The sequence below is a fragment of the Podarcis muralis genome, chromosome 14, assembly GCF_964188315.1.
Source record: "Podarcis muralis chromosome 14, rPodMur119.hap1.1, whole genome shotgun sequence".
NCBI lineage: Eukaryota > Metazoa > Chordata > Lepidosauria > Squamata > Lacertidae > Podarcis > Podarcis muralis.
The window spans coordinates 28246902-28268863 of NC_135668.1; the positions used below are offsets into that span (position 1 = coordinate 28246902).

The window sequence follows — 21962 nt, forward strand, 5'->3', positions numbered from 1 at the left end:
CTAAATCAGCTGAAGACAACATCTATAGCAAGATCCATGGCCAGTTGATTTTAGCAATAGGCAGAAGAAAGGGTGGATCTTGGTAAAGGAGAAACAGAAAGGCTGCAGGATATGGGCACAGCTTGGATGTGGTGGGCCAAAGGAAAGGGAAGAGACAAAGATGGATCCAGTTTTGCAAGCCTACGGAAAGGACAGGGCTACCTCAGAGAAATGGAGGAGAGGACTGTAAAGGTTATACGTTTTGTCTTCTGCTTCAGAACATTTCTGTCTCATTGAGAGTTCTGCAAGATTATGATGGGCCAGAAGTTCAAGGGGTGATGGACAGAACAATTGGTTTTCTTTTGTGTAAAGGTGGTTAAAGAATTGACAATGAGTGAAGCCTTGCGGTGCCAGGGAGAAATACTAAAGAAGAATTAAAGCAAGCAGATGAGGCCTGAGACCTGTAGGAATCCTCTAAGTCAAGGGTAGCCAATGTGCTGCCCTCCAGATGTTGGACTACAGTTCCCATTAGCCCAAACCAACATGACCAATGGTTAGGGATAATGGGAATTGTAGTCCAAGGATTCCATGTTGGTTATTCCTGCTCTGTTGCAGAAATGAAAGAAGAGGAGTCACTGAAGAATATATAAGGAAAGGTTTGCGAGAGAGAATGATTCGTCTGTTACCTGTTTCTATTAGGCAATGCAAGGAAAGAAGTTTGTCCGTTACCTCAGCTAAATGCCACAGTACCCTAACACAGGGGAGGACATTCTGTGTTGTATGTGAAACCTGCATAGGTCTAGAGTCGGAATCAAAACTATTGCTTACTGAGAGGAGAAGGATTATCAGCAAAGTATTAGGAAATTATTATTATTACAAAATTATTAAAGCTTATTAAGTCATATAAAAGCAAGTCCCTTCCCCCCTTCTGTGGTCAGTTGTTTTCTTCACATGCTTTAAGCTGGTTCTGAAAGTGCCATGCAAGCAGTGCCTTCTGTAGAAGCTGACATCTAATGGGGCAGTTAATTGACTTTCATTTTCCAAAACCTGCCTGCATTAGGAATGACTGTTTTGAAGTCATTGACAGCCTGCCTCCGTTTCATGTTCACAAAACAGTTGGTTGCAAGAGATGACAAGATCAGTATACTTTTCATTTGGCAAAGTTTCTTTAAAGTAGTCCAGCAGACAAGAGGCTTATTAAAGAACAAAGATACCATATACATGTTTTTAATTTCAGTCAACATGATCAATGATAAGACACTCATGCCTGTCAAGAATAACAGCTGCATTCACACAATTGAATCCTGGCTTAATAAGAATATGCACCTGTATACAGCCTGTGTGCAGCCCCTTTGCTCCTTCTTTGCTACTCACTTCACGATCAGAAGTCACAGCTGATCATACCTTTCTGTTGCATGTGAACTTGGAGCTTCCAAATGAAACAGTAGAACATGAGCCTCTTAATCTCAGGGTCGCAGGGGGTTTGGACTAGATGGCCCTCATGGTCCCTTCCAACCCTTCCAACAATTCTATGATCCTATGGAAACTCTCCAAGCAAAATGGCTTATTTCGTGATCTCAAGTCATGATTTGTAAGCCAACTAAACTATGGCTTACAACTGCAGCTTCCTGGTCTATTTTGCAAATGGAGAAGCAAAGCAAGAATGAAAGAGCTGTGTGTAGCTGCAGCCTGCACATTTATATCCTGGCTTATTAAGTGTCTGGTGCATTTAGAGGTATATATGCACTAATTACATCTCATTGCATTTTTAACTTTTTGGGGGGTTGTGATAAAGCAGGAGATGTTCTTGCTTAAGCCCAATTGAAATGAATGGGAGGCTGTGCAAAAGCACCTCTTTGTTCATGCACAGCTGACATTCACTTCAATGAGTCTCGTGCACAAGAACTTCCTACTGGACTGTGAGCCTAGGCCAGGGCAGTCCAACTTTTAATATCAAGTGGGCTGCAATAGGACTTCAACATGGAACCCACAGGCCACACACTGCCTTGTTGGATGGGGGAAACAAGGCCCAAATCTGACCCCCTCCCATCCCTTGCACTGCCTTCTCAAAGCCGGCTAAGTGAGGCACAGGGCTTTGGGAAAGAGATGCAAGGCTCTGGCAGAGTCCTAGGACCCTTTCACCTCCTTCCCAAAGCTAAGAAAGCTCTAACTAGGCTTTGGGAAGGAGGCTGAAGGACACTTTGACGCTGTCACAGCCCTCACAATTCCTTCTCAAAGCCCAGTTTCTCGCTTACTTGGCTTTGTTAAGGCAGTACAAAGGGTTGAGGGCATCAGATGTTGCTGAGGCCATCAAATAAGGCTTTGAGGGGGGCCCTTGGGCCAAGCATTGGACTACCCTGCCCTGCACCATCCTGTTCTACAGTTTTATGTGGATGTAAGTTATCAAAGGATAACCAGTTAAAATGGCATCCATCAGTGGTTAGAACTGGTTGACATGTTTATTCTATCAACAACTATGAGTGGCGTTCCCATTTTATAGATCTAAAACTAATCCAGAGATTTGAAACGAGTGGCTCCCAAGTCCAACTTTCTGAGCTTTGCACCACTCTGGCTTTACCACTGCCCTTTCCCTGCACTTGTTTTCTCTCTGCAACCCTACCATTTCAACATGAAAGTTCAGTTTTTTTGGAAATCTGAATGTTGAGAGGAGAAATGAAATGAAAAAAGTAAAACTGTGATAATTAATTCTAGGCTAATTGCTTGGGTGCTGAGTTCACACAGCTGTGATTATAGGCAGATGTAACGCTAAGTAGTGTTATACTTTTTTAGTTGGGTACGAGTTGCAATTCCATTCAATAAAGTGCACTGATACAATCACTAAAAATACCTTTTTTTTGTCCTTCTTGATTGTGCAGTTTGAAGAAGTCTTCTGCAGAACTGAAGAAAATATTAGCTAATGGCCAGGTAGGTGTATTGGATGGGCTTGTTCATGAATGTCTTGTGTTTTAGGATAGCCTCAGAGATGCTTACTGCTCACTTATCAGTAATGTGGTCTTTTAATAAAGTAGAGGAGAAGCTGTGAAAGGGCTCGTATTGTGGAGGCGCCTCTGTCCTGATTGATTTGGATTGGCACACCAATTTGCTTCGCCTTTCTCAAAATGCACTAATCAGATTTAGCTCCAAATAGATTGAAGCGCCTTTCGCATCCGTCGTTCTGCTGCTACCTCAATTTAGGGGAAGAAAACTTAATCAATTTTGAATAGCAAATAGGATTCCTGGCTTGTTAGATCTTTGCATATAGGTTTAAGGCACATACACACGCTGCCAGATGATGAAGAGTGGAGGTAGTAGTAGAAGTACGTAGTGCCGTGTTATTTGGCGCTCTGTGTTAGTTATCAGTTTGCTCTGTAAAGGGGCCAGAAATCTGTAGAAGGCTTCTTTGCCTTCCCCTGGCACCTGCAGTTGAATGCAGTAGCCTCACAATTGATGGGCAAATGGACACTTCAGGGCAAGTCCTTCCTGGCCAGTTTTGATTCAAATAGGCGGGAAGGCCCAAAGTAGCATAATGACTTTAAATATACACCACTAAATGGAAGTACCTGCAAGGCAGCAGGATCTTTCAATAGCAACATAAATAAGTTTTAATGTTTGTCATGGTGAAAGCCCTTTGATAGCCTTGGAGGCAGGCACCTGTCCACAGCGATCAAGCTTGCCTATTAGACACTATTGACTGAGACATCTGTGTCACTGCAAATAAAAGACTTTTATTGATTTTCTTAACTGCTGTTCACTTCCCTTCCATGTTTCGAAGGCTGAAATCTTAATTATCTCAGATGCGTATTCAGTGCCTTCACACAGTGACCTCTCCAAGCCTCATTGGCATTTCATGAATCAAGTAGTTGTAGTTGAGCGTGTCAAGAAGATAAAAGCTGGTCTTCACGCTTGTCCTTCAGCGGCTCACCTGTAACATTGTGCTCTTAATAGATGAGAATGGTCCCGCTAGTGTCACCTGCACTGCAGCCTTGCTTATTTGTGATCAGAATTGTTTAAATAAAACTTAGGAATATGGATTTCAGTTCTTCTTTTTTTAAGTCTAGGCTGTGACTCTTGCCTGAAATATAGCAAGGGGGCTTTATAAAAATAAAATACATGCCTCCTGTTTTTACCCACCCTCGGCATTTGATTTAATCTTTCACAAATGCTTTTCTGTAATAAATGTTTAAGGTTCCTGGGGTAGAGGAGGAGAAAAAGGTGTCATTAAGGAAGCAGTGGTTTAAATATTCTGTCTGAGAACAGAAGTATTTTTAATATTCTTGATGGAATGTGGAGGATTTTAAATACTAGATGGGGAAAGAAAATGACCCTTGTAGATGACTTTGGGAAGCCCAGGCATGCAAAGAGTTCTCAGGAATTTAGGGATATAAAGACCTGCATAGTTTTCAAACTGTGGGCATTATTCATACCCCTTTAGTGTTATGTAATGTTTTAAAAATAAGTGAATGAAGGGCTGTTGTAGTAGATGAATAATTGTATCTTTATTCTACTTAGATGCTTATGGTGACCATCAGTTCTTTTGAAATGTTGTGCACCGGAAGTTCTCCCCATCATTTCAGCAGAGCAGTCAGATCTAAAGGGGTGGAGGTGTAGACATTCTCTCCCCCATCCCTGCTGCCAATTGAAGCAAATGAGAAAGCAACCTTGCACAGGGAAACATGGACAGGGCTCTGCACTGAGGGGTGGTTGGTGGTGGCAGTCATGGATATCCATTCCAAGTCTAGCCTGTTTAAGTTCTCTCGATGTCAGTGAAATCAGAACATTCTTAACTGGGGGGAGGGGAAAGAATTAATGTCAAGTTCCCTAACATTGTGTGGTCTTGTTGCTTTTACTGACTGTATTTGATTCAGAGACACGACATGGGAAGTTTCTTTGGTTATAACTTCTAAGGTTGTTGTTTTTTGTTTTGTTTTTTTAACAATTTGGTGGTTTAAGCTATACTTTAGTATAGCTGTAGTACAGTGGATAATTCTTTGTTTCTTTTTTCTTTTTTTGCACCTTCTGCTTGAAAGCATTAATAAAGACATTTTTCCCTGATAGCCTCCACTTAGGTTTAATAAGGAATTCATATTAATCATTAAAAGAAAGGGGACACGATTCTTCAAGATAATCAAATATTGACAGGTTAGAAATAGCTTTCTGCCTAGGTTCATTGATATAGGTTATGTGATATAAATATTTATTTCTTTTCTGTCACTCAGAGAAAATGCCGCCAATTGATTCAGCATTGATGTAGTGTCAACAGTTCATAAGAAACATTTGACTGGCTTGTGTTTTCCGATTAGTCTCTGCTCTATAAAGTGGGATTTACTAAATCTCTTCAATTGTCTGCTCATAGAGTGTGACTGCTTTCTGAAGCCATTAGAGCTTCGATTGGTACAGAGGAGGCATAGCTTATAGGGCCGGACTTCTGCTAGAGCTTTACGTATCAAATAAGGATTAATTGAGCATTTTTGCTTCTAATGATTTATAAGAGATGCATGCTGCTTCTCTCCAGGACAGCAGATATAAACAAAGAATGTTTTGTTTGCTGATCCGTAATTGGATACTCTTTTACTTGCCATTAGTTCTATTAACATTGGCAGCCAATCAAGGTTGTTTCAGAAAAGTTAGTATTTCAGAACCTGCTATGAAGTTGTAGTTATGATTTTATTGAGGCTTCCCACTTCGTAATTATTATTGATAAATGACTAGGTATCTATAGGAATGTCTCTCTGAGTTGATCAATTGGATTTTACATCAGTAAAGTAGGGCATCCGTTGGCGTCCTGATAGTGTCTAGATGTTTTGGCCTACAACTCCCATCAGCCCCAGCCAGTACCACAATGTTCACTCCAACTCCAGCATCATGTGGCCATGCTGGCTGGGGCTGATGCGAGTTGCTGTCGAAAACATCTGGAGTTCATCAGGTTTGCAATTACATACCATGGTGATGTATTTGAGCCTCCACACTTGTAATGAAAAGGCCAAACCAAGATGGCCTATGTTAGGCCTCTTGTTCTCATCAAGGAGTATGTCAGACTAATTTGGAATTGGGGACTCCTTGGGAGAAAAAGCCTTTGATTAAATAGGAGAAACATTCTTTGGACAGCCAGAGGAAGTCTGGTTGCTCTGTCAATCAACCCTCAGGCTTGTGGATGCTGCTACTGAATGCTAGGTCAGTTTTAGGTAAGGTCTCCCTCATCCATGACCTGTTGCTGGATGAGGAGGCCAACCTGGTTTGTATTACTGAGATCTGGGTGGGTGAGCAGGGTGGTGTCGGTATCTTCCTGCTGTGCCCACCTGACTACTCAGTGCGGTATCAGAGCAGGCTTGAGGGTCAGGCAGAGGGTGCCACTATAGTCTATAGTAATTTGCTCTTTGTCTGCAGGCTCCCTGTCAATTTGAATGGATTTTCATTTTGTATTTTTATGTTATGAACTGCCCTGTGATCTTCAGATGAGGGGTGGCATGCAAATTTAATAAATGAATGAAGCAATGAAGTCTTGTGATGGGCACTCAGGAAACATTAGGGACTCTGTTGGTTTACTATATTAAATAATAATAATACCTCCCAGCCTGAGCTGACAGATGTGGTCTTGGATGTGGCATGAGGACCCCCAGGTTGTTGGTCCTGCGGAAGTCAACATTCACAATGAGGCTTCTAAGTCTGGGGCTGCTCATAACCTTATAGCTTTGCATGACAGCAGTGGGGCTGTCCCAACATGTCATCAACCTGACACATGTCGCTAGCCACACTCTGGCAGGAAGAGGGTCATCTGAGAGGAGGATTATAGCATTATCTGCTTGTGTGGTCAGATCACCTCCTGTTGAATTTTAGACTTTCAGTTGCTTTCCTCCTCTGCAGTGGTAGGGAGCCTATTAAAATAGTCTGCCCTTGGAGACTGATGGATCCAGTTGGTTTTCCGATGACTCTGGGGGATTTTTTGGCTGGCAGCCCTATCAAAACCTGGCTCACCTGTGGAATGCAGCCAGCTCAAGCCACAGAACTCGGTCATCATTAGGGGTCACAGTAAACAGGTGTGTAGCTCAGAGTTGCTTTAATGGACCTCCCAATGGGTTGTGGCAGTTTGGATTTATTTTACTCTGGTTTCAAAATGCATCTGGCAATCCTTGGGCACAGTTTACACTTTGAAGAATATGCACGCTCTAGGTTGGTGGTTCTCAAAGGGTCTGACACGCCGTACTGGTATAGCAGGAGAGGATGGCAAGAGGCAGGAAGATTCAAGGACAATAAGTATTATATTTTGGGAATGATTCATGTTCTTATGTAGCTGCATTATTTTATACTTTCTGGATGTCTCACGATCCTATTATATAGTAGTTGTGTTCTATGTTAAAAATCAAGCACTGCTAGGAGTTGTTTTTGTTTCCCAATGTATTTCTTATTAAATAAAAAATTGGCGTGGTGCTAGCAGATTTTTATTCTGAAAGTGTGGGCCAGTCTGCTCAAGGTAGCAGTCATGGGAAACAATAAACTCTTTTTAAAATAGGTGACTTGGCCAAACACAGGTTAAATGAAATGGAGTGAAGAAACACTTCTGCAAAACTCCCAGTACAGTTGTGCTTGTGAAACCTTTACTGGTCCTTCCTGAATCAAAGCTTGTATAATTAAGCAACAAAACTGCTACTCCCCAAAGGACATTTGCAGTGATGCAAATCTGAAGTGTTTCTTTTCCGATGTCTCTGTACAAAGGTAGATTAAAGTAACTGACCTACATCAGAATTCATCGGGGGAACTTTTACAGTGTAAGTCCATTGAAATGATTGGCAATTGCTGTTCAGGAGAAGTTTGTGTAGATAGTACCCCTCATTTGTATTTACTTGGATCATAGTGTGCCCATTTCTCCAGGGCAAGAAATCCTTCAGAGACACTTAAGTTCATGAGCCTAGGTGGTATTTTCTTTTAGGTTTTTCTTAGTCATACCTTTTATGAGGAAACACAGCATTTCAGGAAAGGTAGAATTTCTCAAAATGGTCTTCCCTTCTTGGTCTGCTTTTGTTGAAAGGGGAAAAATCCATTCAGGGAAAAATCCCATAGCATAAACCTTAATTTTGATTCATGGTTGGCCATTGGGTATTAATTAATTTCAGTATATTAAGTTTGCTGCAACAAACTAAACAAGCAATTTATATGAAGTCTACTTTTGTGCCGTTGTGCTTCTGATGATCACAGATTGCCCAAGTTTAGACCTGCACATTTATAGAAATAAAAAATACTTTCTTGGATTTGAATTGTAGTGCAGCGCAGCAGAGAACATTTTAAGCTTGGCTCTTGTTGCCTTCAAGAAGATTAGTTTTGAACATTTTATCTTAGCTTGCAGTTTGCTTCTAAAATCAACTTTCTGCAGCTGAAAGCATGCTGAAATATTTTGCCCAACAAAACCTGTGTGTCGGGATTATATCTCTCATGATAAGGGTATACTTGTTATAGTACATCTGTGAAACTACCTTTATTTTCACTAGTGCTCATGCATCTCTAGTAATTTGCAGAACTGTCTTCTGGACACAATACCAGGTGCTGGATTGGTACATGTGGATGCAGTGGGGTTGATCTCTTAACATCTGCTTAGTGAAAAATATTATCAGGGTAGGAGGGAGGAGTTTGCTGTTGGTTAGGAATGCCTGGATCTGCAGCTGACTCTCAGTCTCTTAACTGGTTTGTGTTCTACAAATTTTGGAAACTACTTATTTTGTGATCTCAAGTGATCTCAATGACCAAGATGCTATCCTTGGAACAAGTTCAAACATCTTTTTTTGATGGCTCTTCACCAGTTCTAGAACTAAATTGTAGGTGGACTGCAGTGACAGGTTCCTGGCCACATTTAATGTCAGTGTTGGCTGTGGGCCTCTCAAGCCCCCTCCCAAGCTAGGCCTTGGTTTGCAGTCAAGACCTCTTTTCTCCTCTCCATATCTGTGATCTGCTCCTCTTGAGCTATGTTATCATTCCATTTTGACACCTTTTATCAAACTTTAATGAAATGACCCAGGCAAACAAATTGTCATTAAACTTTCCATCACTTTGTCCCTTGGTATTGTCTTTTATAAATTGGACAGCAAATGTTGTATTGATCTCCTCGTTCTTGCAGCTGAACTTGAAATGACCCAGGCGGCTGGTTGTTTATGGCCTAGAGTTGCTTTTCCTTGACACTTCCATCCACGGCATGACATCTCTTTTGTTTTTCTTTCTTTCTCGTGGAGATGAATGAACAAGACATACGGTATCGAGACATCCTCGGTCATGGCAATGGAGGAACCGTCTACAAGTGAGTGTTTGCCCCCCTCCCTTTTCTTCTTTTTGCTTTCAAATTTTGGGAAAGAGAAGGCAGTGGTCCCCCCCCCCCTTCTCTAGGAATGTGTCATGAGGTGTCTGGCCTTTATTCTTCCTCTGTGAAGCACTGATTGTATTTAATGTTTCTAGGAGTTGCCATAACTACCTTAGATCTTGAAAAATGGCCCCTGTTTTTATGTATCTTGTTTGGTATTGTCTGAATCCCAGGCGGATGTGGAAAGTAGCTACTGTACTCTGAAAATGCTATTTCTGGAGTGTTGTCACTCTTGCTTCTACTGAGTAAATAAACTGAGGTGGAAGATCAGAACACCCCATATACAAGTGGCCTGGCATACCCATAACACTAAGCCATGGTTTGTTTAGCCTAATTATAGTTTGTTTGAACGTGTGAACAAGCCCAGCTGATTAATGATGGTTTGATTTCTGCCAAAAGAAACCACAACGTGAAGCTATGGTTTACTGTTGGATTACAAACCATGGTTTGTTTGGGGTTATGTTTGAAACCAACAGCCTTCCTTGGACATGGCTTATTTGACCACCCCATCTTAGATGCTTGCCAAGCTGCAAAAGCATGATGTAAGAGCAAGTGGAAAACAAATCAAGCTTTGAAGAAACTGGCCATGATTTGTTTGCTCGTCTGTGAAACAAGTCATATTTCGAACAAACCATGGATTAGTATTGTGAACACAGCCAGTTTATTATTTTTAGTGTTTCATATATTGTTAGACAGTAGGGTTACAACAAGCAAAATGAAAAAGTTATTTGTACAATGCACAATCAAGCTAATGGAACTTCTTGCTATCACAAGCATAAATGGCTTTAGAACTGGATTAGATAAATACATGGAGGATAGTTCAGTCGGCAGCTGGTAACCATATGTTAAATAACCAACTTGTGGAACTCTTTGCCAATGCTTATTGTGAAGGCCAGCCCACTAGCAAGGATTATGTATATACAAAAGCTGTATTTCTGGTTACTATCCAGCCTCCATTTGGTGCATCCCAATGGTGCTGGGGAATATATACTGTCATGATGTTCTGCTTCCAACCCCCCCAAGTGTCGTCTTGGTCACTGTTGGTAGATGATAAGCTGAGCTCAATGAATTGTTTGACCAGCCCATCTTTAGTTTCTTAACCACTGCCTAGCTTGACACTGGAGCTACTTGTACCTCATCAAATGTATGCTTTTTTGCCCATTAGGGTGGATTTCTGTGATTACCTTAACCACTGTGTGGTGATTACAGTTGCCTTTTGAGAAATTGGCCACCTTTTTCAACATGTGCATGTGGTACCCATAGTTGTCAGAAAAGTTTGCTAATGGTGGAGTTGCCACCTCTTGAATTTGATGATCAGTGAATCATCTAATCAACGTAAGATGCAGCTGCCTCTCCTGTTATTATCTGGATGCATAAGAACATTTGGTAAACCTGGTGTAGCTAGACAGTTTGGGGGTAGTTTAATCCTTTTGATGAGCTGTCCAGTTCTAATTGAGTAACAGCTCCAGGGCACCTCTCAAATAAGAGGCTAAGGATTTGGATTTTCCACTTTCCCAAAATTTGACCCTTTTGCCTAAAACTATTTGGTCTGGTTGAAAATCTAGCCCTTCTAGATAGGTTTGCCCCCTTGAGCTTTGCTTACCTTGGCACATCTTAATACAAGCCCCTGGGTGTGGGTGATAGGCGAGAAAGGCCGATCAATCACCCTCTGCTCAAATATGGGTAGTCCCATCTGTACTGGCATTCTCTTGAAGACACACCTGTTTTCACAGGCAATCCCTTGATCTGAGTGCCCTCTTCTAATGGCTTTGTTGTTTAATTGGGATTTTCTGTGTATTTTAATCATTGTTGTTAATGTTTTAATGTTTATGTCACTTCTTTTATACTATTGAAAATTGCTTATAAGCCTATACTGGCATTAAGTGGTATATAAACCTATAAATATTATTAATAATAATAACAGCAGGTAGAAGCTGACAGATGTGCAGTGGACAAAGCCTCTTTCAGAACTGGAAGGTTATTCTGTGGTTACTCATACAACCTGAAAGTGAGAGATGCATTCACCTCATCACCCCAGTTGCACCTGTTCAGCACCAACTAGCTTTGAAAGTTAATGCATGTTTTATGTTTACAGCTCCCTTGATACTCTCTCCCACTTTTATGTGTGTTTGTCGCCCCTCTTTTTAAAAAATCCCCTAAAAGAAACCTTGTGCAGTGAACTCCCTTAGCCAGCTGCCTGCAGAAGCTGCCTACGGAAACCCTTATTAATTTTAAGGATTACAATAGCAAGGGGGTGCTTTATTTGACAGGAAAGTCTTTATCTCCTACATAGTGCAAAAGTTTAAGTCCCATAATGCAAGCATTCACACTTAATAGTCTGCAGTAGTGTATGAAAAATACCCCACAAGGAATTAAAATAAAACTTCATAAGCAAAGCCTTGAGGGAATGATTAAGATTTCTTCGAGGAAGAACTGTTTTCCATATACAAAACACATGTTTTTGTTTTCTTAGAAGACATTACTGTATAAGTTTTTTTGTTTTTAAAGAGAATTTTAAAACCACAACATGCTTTTAAATAGATTTCTGTTTACTATGCTGTCATGGAAAAATATTACATTGTTAACCTGGTTTAATTCCAGCAGCCTATCTGTAGCCTCTCTCTCTGTGAATTTAAGTTGGAGCTGACATGTTATGTGGCATATGTTATACTGCCACCCAAGCCAGCATTGCTATGTTAAGATCTCTCCCCTTAATACAGCCTTTGCCAAGCTGGTGCCTGCCAGGTGTTTTGGTCTCTTCTTTGGTGATCACTCGTAGCCAAGTAAGATTGTCTTCCATAAACACAGTTTTAACAATGAGTCCGTAAGTGACTGTGGAGGCCAATTCTGGACCCACACGTCCTTCCACAGTTGGGGACATTGGTTCCCGGACGGGAGTTGATCATGGTGTGGATTTTCCAAGTGTGCCTTCCTCTTAGCATGTTTCTCCATTGCGTTCTGAGTTCGAGTGTCTTCAACGTCCATAACACCTTTGGTAAAGGCTGTTCTCCAACTGGAGCTCTCGCAGGCCAGTGTTTCCCAGTTGTCGGTGTTTATACTACATTTTTTTTAGATTCGCCTTGAGACATTTTTTAAACCTCTTTTATTGACCACCAGCATTACGCTTCCCATTTTTAAGTTTGGAATAGAGTAGTTGCTTTGGAAGACAATAATCAGGCATCTGCACAACATGACCAGTCCAACGAAGTTGATGTTGAAGAATCATTGCTTCAACACAGGTGATCTTTGCTTCATCCAATACACTGATATTAGTTCGCCCGTCTTCCCAAGTGATGTGTAACATATTTCAGAGACACCGTTGATGGAATCTTTTGAGAAGTTGGAGATGGCGTTTGTAAGTGGTCCATGTTTCACAAGCATGCAGTAAGGTTGGTAGTACAAATAGCTTTGTAAACAAGCATCTTGTTTACATCTTGTTTTGGTCTACAACTCCCATCAGTCAGCAGGGCCGTATGATGCTTGGGCTTATGTGCTGTGATGGCTGGGGCTGATGGGAGTTGTAGTCCAGAACATAATGGAGGGCACAAGGCTGGCAAACTGTTACAGCACTTAAAACCAGCAACCTCTGTCCCATACCTTTGACTGATGTGGTTAGTGATGTTATGGGGAAGGCAGGAGAATGTTGTTTACAGAGGCACTTTCTGTCCTATGTAACATGTGGATCAGCCTTTATATGAACAGCTTTCTCGGCCTATTTAATACAGTATGTTCATTGGTGATCATTATCTATAAAAGTTCATGGCACAACAAACCATTTGAGACCATGTAAGGTTTATCAGAACGGTCGTTAGCTGTGGAAGTTTATTTTGAAATATTTCCTGGGATTGAATGGAAGACTCAATAGGGGGTCAATTATATCCTGTGTTTGATTGTATTGCCTTTATTTTATTGGATTTCTTAGCTGCTTTTTAATCAGGTCCCTGGGCAGGTTACAGTAATTTTAAAATATAATATAACAAATAAGGTTGAGACAATTTTTGAATCAGAAGATTAGGGTGGGGGGTTATACGTGTGTATCACACACAGTGTGTGTGTGTGTGTGTGTGTGTGTGTGTGAGAGAGAGAGAGAGAGAGAGAGAGAGACAGAGAGAGAGAGAGAGAGAGAGAAAGGCCAGATTAAAGAAGTACATCTTCAATATATGGCAATAGTTATGCAATGAAGATGCTGGAACAGCTCTGTGGGGAGGGAATTCCACAGCTTAGGGGCTGCCATAGAGAATGCCCTCTTCCAAGCCACCATTACCTGAACTATATAGGCATTGCAGCTATCAAGAGAACCCTCTCTGCCAAACATAACACCCAGGATCTGTAGGGAAGGAGGTACTCTCTCAGATATTCAGAGTCTAAGTCATTTAGAGTTTTAAACACTAATGTGAGCACCTTGAATTGTGTTACAGCAGAAGCCAAACTGAAATTACCCCATTTGAAAGCTTACAGGTGGTTGAATTCTCTCTGGCTATAGGTAGCAGCCACACATATTGCCTTGGAGGCAATTGATGATCATTTCGTCAAATAAAATGAATTACAAATGCTTCTGCTGCTACATTTTATGTTTTCTGGCTTCCAGCTTTCCACACTCTCTGCATGTTTCTGAAATGTGTGCACCTCATATTGATTTGTAACTGAAGAACAAAAGCATGTGTGTGTGTGTGTCTTCCTAAAACCCTTCACTGAGTCATAGCCATTATGGCAATGAAATATTACTCGCATTTCACAAACAAGAAGGAACGTTTCAGGTCGCTGAACAGAAGTGTTCAGTTTCTGTTTCCAGGTGAACTAACTATTATTGAAATAGTTTATGGAGATTGAGATATTGATCACTTTCATGCTAACCGTGGCTTAAGGGAAGAGTGAGAGAAGGGAGGGGGGATTGTGTTCTTTAGAAGACACCATTTCACTGGAGTGTGTGTATATGTGCCTATGTGTTTGGGGTTTTTACTGCCTCTGTGGGTTTATTGCTTGAAGAGAAGGGTATCTTTGCTTTATTTTTATGACAATATAATTATACTTTAGAAATGCACTTGATTACTCTGTGCAGCAAAATTGTTCCAGTGCATTGCCTAGGCCAATACTGCTATACAAACAACTTTTCAGTCAATTGAGTTGGGTTAAAAAAAAAAATCAATACTTTTATAGCAATATTTCTAGAGAGAACTTGCTGAATCCAATTTTTTGTCCTTCTGTTTGTTTGTTTAAAGAAAAGGTGGTTTATAGCTCTTAGCTTTCTGTTATGTTTATTTCCACCCATTTTAATAACTTAGGAATGGTGAGCACTTCGAGCTTGGCACCTGGAATTTAAGCACCCCTGGATTTTGATGCTGTTCTGGTAGCTCAGTACAAAACTGCTCAGGCTATGAAGTGTATTTCAGCATATGGCCAGTTGGTCTGAATGTTCCTTGAGTGTTCCATTCAAGCAGTGAAGCAGCTACCACTCAACACCTCCTAGCTTGCCCTCACCTCAGAGCACCGCTTGACACTAGGCCAATGTCCTCCATCCATGCCCCAGCCATTTTATTTAATAGAATTTACCAGAGATTGTTTGTTTGCTTGTTTGTTTGCCACCCATCTGACTGGGTTACCCCAGCCACTCTGGGTGGCTTCCATTAAAGTAAAACACAGTAAGTAATAAGTTTCTCCTTCCCTGCTCACAACAACTAGTGACACCCCCAAACCTATTAAATCCTTATACATTGTGAACTGGATCTGATTTACGTTCAGTTGTTTCCAGTATTCAGTCTAGCGTAGTTATATGCTGTGGACTTATTAACTCTGTCTAATTTAAACTAGATATTTTTGTGTGTGTTATCCCACAAATATTTGCCAAAAAGCAAGTATGATAGAGTATATAGGCTGCTGTGTATATATTGAAAAATATTTGTATACTGTAGCATCTAGGGTATTTACTTAAATTGCTTTTCTGAAAAATAATTCACTAGAAAGGCCAAGTGGCACTGAAAGTGGGTTTGCATCCTGCCACATTTTTTAACTCAGTTGCTGGTTTACAGAGCTCTGAGAAATCACTTTTTCGCAAAATTGCTTCCTCATTTCCAGTGAAATATGTTAACAATGTGATTTATAATACAGCGCACACTTTCTAACATTTGTGGCTGAGCAGAAACAGCACTGAATTATTTAGACAAAAACACCTTATTAGTATCATATAAAACTATGTCACTGGTAAATAACACATAATATTTCTCACTTGAATTGCATCATCTAAACTTTTGCAAGATCTTCCACATGTTTATCGATGTCTGCTCATTCTGGCTTTAAGAGCTTGGTTTAGATTTATGAAGAGCCTAATAGATCAGACCAAAGTTCTATCTAGTCCAGCTTTCCTTTTCCAGAATCAGCCAACCAGATGTCTCTGGGAACCTCATAAGTAGGGCAGGAAGGAGCATGGGCATAGCCAAGTAAAACAATAGAAATACGTAAGTAACTGACTAATCATGTCAGTTCTGGCCCCCCTGACAAAAATCCTGACTACGCCCATGGGAAGGGGTCAGTCCTCCCCAGTCATATGCCTCCCTTGTAGATATACTGCAAGGGTGGGGAACCTTTTTCAGCCTGAGGGCCACACTTCTTTCTAGGACCACATGCCAGTGGCTAGAGGCAAAAGTTGGTGGAATAATGGATGTAAATTTTCTGTCCGGCAGAAGCACTCAATGAAGATGCATAGCAGGACTGGTGAGGGGGGTGGCCTGGAAGAGGTGGTGTAGCTAGGGAGAATACTGCGGACCAGATAGAGAGGCTTGAGGGGCCACATTTGGCCCCAGGGTCTGAGGTTCTCCACCCCTGGTATACTGCCTCTGAACACGAAGATCCCATTTAGCTAATCATGACCAGGAATAACCTCTTCACAAGCCTATGCTTGGTACAGGGAAGGAAAAGTCCTCATGGACTGTCCCTTGCTGAAGATGCTAAAAATGCTTCCGAAGAGCAGAAAGAATGGCCCTTCTCTGTGTCCCACTTAGAGTGGGAAGCACATTTGAATGGGATGGAAGAGAAAGCAGAGGGACATCTTGGTGGCTGCACCAAGACTATGTAACACTTGCCCCCATGAATATCACTTGGCCAACTTCCTCGCTATTTTTCATCAGTCATTAAGGACTGGCAGATTTTCATTGTATGTGGCAGATAATGTGTTTATGTTTGGTTTTAACTGCTGCTCCTCTCTCCTTGGTTGACTGTCTTTTATGCTGTTAATTAAAGTGTCATTTTAAACATTGATTTTGTACCAGAAGTGTGAGATATAAATATTGTTAGAGATTTTTATGTATATAACTAGCACAAGATTGATGCTGCCCACAAGTTAGGTGAGTTGGAAAAACGGATTAGGCAGTTTGGTCTTGGTCTATCAATAACTATCTAAATAGATAGCCATGATATCTAAATAGAGACTCCATGTTCAAGGGCTGTACAGTGGTATATACACTTCAGGATACATATGCTTCAGGTTACAGACTCCGCTAACCCAGAAATAGTACCCTGGATTAAGAACTTTGCTTCAGGATGAGAACAGAAATCACGTGGTGGCGGTGCGGCAGCAGCGGGAGGCCCCATTAGCTAAAGTGGTGCTTCAGGTTAAGAACAGTTTCAGGTTAAGAACGGACCTCCGGAACGAATTAAGTAGGTAACCAGAGGTACCACTGTATAGCTGTCAGATCACAGGGAAAGGCCATTGCCTTCATATTCGGCTTGTGAGCTGCCCAGAGGAGCCCAGATAGATCAGAGAAGGTTGAGCTTAGTTGCACCTTTCTGGTCTGATATGATTGTGCTGTTTTGTTTTTAAAACTTAAAAAAATCTAGTGCACAAGAGGTCTGTTTTTTTTTTGGGGGGGGGGAGAATCTTTCACACACGGAAACATCAGCCTCCTGTTTTCCACTGGGTTTTGTATCCTCTTCCTCCTTGTCTGTTTTTACCCTCTTGCATTCATCTAACGATTGCTTTAACTATATCTGGGCTACCACCCCACCAAATTCCTGTGGACAATCGTTACAGGTTAACCAAGACTGACCGGTGATTGCAGTTCACTTGTTTCCATTGACCCCAGCCGTTGGCTGCCTGGCTCATAAAATCTGTTATGCACAAAAGTGCATAAAATGAAGATGAAGTGCCTCCTCCCAGCCTTGACAAAAACCGTTCCTTCTGCTGAACTGGCGCTGCAATGAAAGTAAATAAATGAATGGACAGCAATCACAGCCTAGTTGATGAAACTGTTCAATTAAAGCACAGACATTTACATGGTGTAATTTCCCTAAATTGCCAATGAGCCCCTTTAGACACAACCAGTGTTCAAATTGATTTCAGCATTGATTTTGGCTGAAGCTGATAAATTTCTGCTTGTTAGTTAAAGTAATTTTGCAGAAGACTTTGTACTGCAGTATTGAAGTGTTCATTTAGCTGATGGTTAAAAGAGGAGTTATTTACCGAGGGCTGCACTGTTGTTCTGAGATGGAGCAATTCCCCAATCATCTTTTACTTTTACTTTTAATTTTTAAAGCTTCAGTATCCCAATCAATAGGTGACTGAAACTGATTAAAACTTATCCAACCAGCTGCCTATGGCAGTTTAATTAGAAACTGGTTGATTCTTAAATTAAACTTGTTTTTTTACACTGTGTACTCATCCTCCTGAATTTTCAGCAAAAAGTTAAGTTGTTCTTGATTAAAAATAAGTCAGGTATTTTTGGTAAGGAACAACAGAAGCCTGTTGTTTATTAGGAGATGGGATCTAACATGGTTAGCTCATTGAGGGTTATTGCAAGCTTGTTCAAGCTGTACAGAGAGCATGGATTGGCATGTTGACTGTCTTTCCATATAAAAGCAAACAGGAGTATAGTTCGTTTCTATTCCTTCTTCAGCAGGCCATTTTTTTTTAGGAGTCCACCTAGCTGTCAGTCACATACAACCCCTCTTCAGAAACTGCTTCACTGTTTGCCACCGCAGTTTAAGGTGTTCACTTTAAGCCCTAAATGATTTAGTCTCCAGATATATGAAAGCACTGCCTCATTCCCTCTTGGGTATTTAGATAGGCAGTGGAGGCCCCTCTTGGTAGTTTTACCACCCTTGGAAGTTTGTAGCTGTGGAATTCCCTCCCCACAGAGGTCTGTCTGGCACCTTCATTGTATAGCTTTAGCTAAAGGCTCAACCTCTTTAACAGCTGAGTCGTATATTTTTAGGACCCACCCCCTTCTTCTGATTTAAATTATTTTAACTGATTGTAATATAGTATTTTATCATTTTAAGCTGTGCTGGGGCCTTGCAGAAAAGGACTGGTAATAAATCCTTTTTAAAAGTGGCTAAACAAATTTATAAAGCACAGGGGAGCGTTCAGGAATGTGATTCCTTTATCTGCAGCCTAAAATGGTACAGTCCATTCTGTCCCTGCAGGAATCTTTTTTTCCTCCTCCAAAAATTGTGTGGCGGGTCTTGAGTCATTGGAAGAGTTTTAGAGGCACACAGTTTGTGGGCCAGGGCATGCCTTCAAGTTAATAATGAATCATTTTGTGGTCATTATTCAAGCATCTGCGGTGGGATTTCAGACAGAAGGAAGGGCTGGCATAGATTGTTGCTCTGAACGAGCTGAGTCCCAATAAGAGCTGCTCTTTACTAGCGCTGCTCACTTCTGAATATCCTCTTTTTAACAACCAGCAAGTCAGGCTAATGGGCTTGCCTATTACAGAAGGCAACAACTGTCAAAGTGCTAATTTCCTGGAAGCCATCTGAATCTTTTCCTTTTTAGACGGCTGTTTCAGTATGTGAAAATATCATCATTAAAACTCCCAAACTCTGGCCATTAGCACAGAGCAGAGTGCTAAATCTAGAGTGTGCAAACAAAAAGGCCTGGAACCAAATTTGTACGTGATTTTGCTACATGTTGTCTACAGCCAGTGAGCATCATATCCTTGTACAGTGTGTAATGTTTAGAGAAACTGAGCTTCTCATGCATGAGGATGTGATCGGCTGGTTTTCCCCTGTTGCTTATTTTATTTCTGGAGGGGTGGTGCTTCATTTTGTTTTCTGATCCAGGAGTTTTTGAGCACTGACGACTATCGTTGAGTAATGTATTATGGAGCCAAATCAACAGCTGCCTTGCAGTAAGGTTCCATCCAAAATAAGAGGATGGAGGTTATGATTAGAGACATCTTCCCCTCCAGCAGGCTTTCTGAACATTGTGCAGTTAGTTATTTCCTCTTCTTGGGCAGCTCATGTCAATGTGTCTACATTTGACTGCTGTTGTGCTCCTGTCCTGCTTGAGGGCTTCTCAAAGGCATCTGGTTGGCCACAGGATGCTGGACTAGATGGGCCTTTGGTCTCATGCAGTATGGCTTTCATTGCATTCTAGATACTCCACAAATCTGACTCTGTCAGTGCTTCCTGTCCCATAAGAAGGAATCAAGGGGAACAATGTAGCTTCAACCAGGAGGCAGAAACGGTAACAAAGACCCTTTTCTGTGGGTCATCTTTATGCTGGTCCTAACAGGCATTACCGTGTTGAGAACTTGCAAGATTCTGGAGAAAGCAGTTTCAGGTTCCTTGGTTTTTCCTGTCTTGACTTCTTGGGCTCATTGTTCTGGTCCCACCACGCACGCGCGCACACACACACACACACACACACACACACGAGCTCATGACCCTTCCTTCAGGAGGGGAAAAATAAGCAACTAAACTAGGAAAATTTGAATGGTTTTGCTCTCAAGTGGTATGTGTGTGCACACACGCCTGCCTCTGATAACACAGTCTGTCTTTCTGTGCCCAAAATAGCTATCTTGCCAGGTCTGGGCACATTGCCTTCTCAGAGCTCCCTGCAGGGAAGCATTTGAATTTTCCAAGTGGTAAAAACTTAAGAGTTATGCAAAATGGACTTGGCCCACACCAAGTCCCTTCAGGCTTCAAACGTCTGGGGATATGGTTAATAGTCAAGGTTAATAAAATATTTGACACAATTGTGCTGGTCATGCTTAAAAGCTGTTCTTTGTAAATGGATATAGAAGGCTCAGAGTAATGAGCACAAACAGGTAACATTCAGCAGGAGAGTTCTCTATTTTGTTTTTGTTTTCCTGGTGGGGAGGTGTCAAAAAGCAACAACTGACACTTCGTCTTTCCTGTAGTCTGTTTAAACAGGGTAGGGATATCGAATGTAGCAGCAGCTTAAAATAACTACTCCAGCCGTTAGAGGCTATTCAGAAGAATGAAAACTGCCAATCTTTACCGTGAGTTAATTTTTCTGATTAGGTGAGCAGAAAGCGGGGTTAAAAGTCAGTGAGATGATGAATCAATGCCCTTCTAATTTAGAAATAATACTGTTCTGTTTGGGAGGAGGGCTTACTATACCATGCATTATTCTGCAAGATTTTCAGCACCCTGTTAATTGATCCAAATGCTTTAATTGGAAAATCAATCCATAGATTATAACACTGAATTATCTCAAGTGATGTTATATTTAGAGGATATAAATTTTGACCAGGTAATGAAACAAACAAATCATGTTTTACTTAAGCAAGTCATTTTAAAGATATCCACCTGGAACCAGAATATTTTGCCTTTTTGATGCATCTTCTTCCGGAAAGCAGAACTGCGGGGATTTGAAACTACACAAAGCAGCCCTGCCCTGCCCCCATTCTTTTCACCACAAGGAGAAGATTGGAACATGTATTCTTTTGGATGAGTTGCTCTTCTTCCTATATTGAAACAAATGGGGGAAGAATTGTGTGTAGGAGCTCCATGTCCGGCCCTGAATTGGGTTTGGTATCTGGATCAAGGTAGCAAGCACATAATTTAAATGACCAATGTCAACTAGTTGTTCTGCTTAGTATTCACTTGCGGGGGAATGTTTTTCCAGCAAACTCATTGGGACAGGTAATTACTGCAGCAGCTACAGCCTAATTTGAAGTGTTAGCTGTTAATTAAAACACTGCCGAGGTGTCCGGTTTTCTTTTGGTGTAACCAAAGCTCCCATTCAGACTCCATTAATCACTTTACAGTTAATGTGCTGCAGGAGGTCAAGACAATTGAGATGCCATGGCGGTCAGGAGTAAACAAGTTTTCTTTCTTCCAGGTAGCATGGCACTTGCAGAAGCCAAGGGGATGCTCTGCCCCTGTGGGCACGGTATCTGTTTTGTGATCTCTTTCTCAATGATAATTAAAAGTTAAATTGCTACTGTCAATGCTCTGTAAACCAAACCAGGTACTTGCTCTTTGCTGGAAATTTAACCCAAACTTCCACGGATGAATTGGCGTGCATCATAATTAAATCATCAAGTCTTTCCTTTTAATTCATTTGGAAATAAGAGACCATCCCCATCCCCACTCCTCTCATGGAATAAGAAGGTGGTGGGAAGGATCGGCTTTCTTGACAGGCTAATTAAGTTGCCAAACTGCCCAGCACAGTACATATTGAACTAACAGACGTTAAGCATCCCATCTCAGATGTTTGTTTTCTTATCGTTTCTGCTTATCTGAAAGTCAAAATGTTCTGCCATTGTTGGTTCATCAATAGTTACCTCATGGATTACCTTCTATTTGGTTTATTGACTGTGCCTTCTGCTGTCAGTCTCTCAATTATCATTTAAGTGGATATTCTTCTTCTCTGCTTTTAAATGCTTTTTCTTCAAGTATA

General features: G+C 41.2%; 1 protein-coding gene across 5 annotated transcripts in view; it reads left to right on the forward strand.

Moving 5' to 3' along the window:
* The window catches only part of MAP2K5 (mitogen-activated protein kinase kinase 5), a 126976-nt gene that overhangs the window by 17753 nt on the left and 87261 nt on the right, over positions 1 to 21962 (forward strand). For 3 of the 5 annotated variants that reach the window (XM_028707251.2, XM_028707248.2, XM_028707250.2), the window contains exons 7-8: positions 2856 to 2904; positions 9195 to 9259. In XM_028707251.2, coding sequence (XP_028563084.1) covers positions 2856 to 2904; positions 9195 to 9259 — 114 coding nt within the window. Of the gene's footprint in view, positions 1 to 2845; positions 2905 to 9194; positions 9260 to 21962 lie in introns of all 5 variants that reach the window. The other 2 variants (XM_077919055.1, XM_077919057.1) reach the window with 1 other exon arrangement.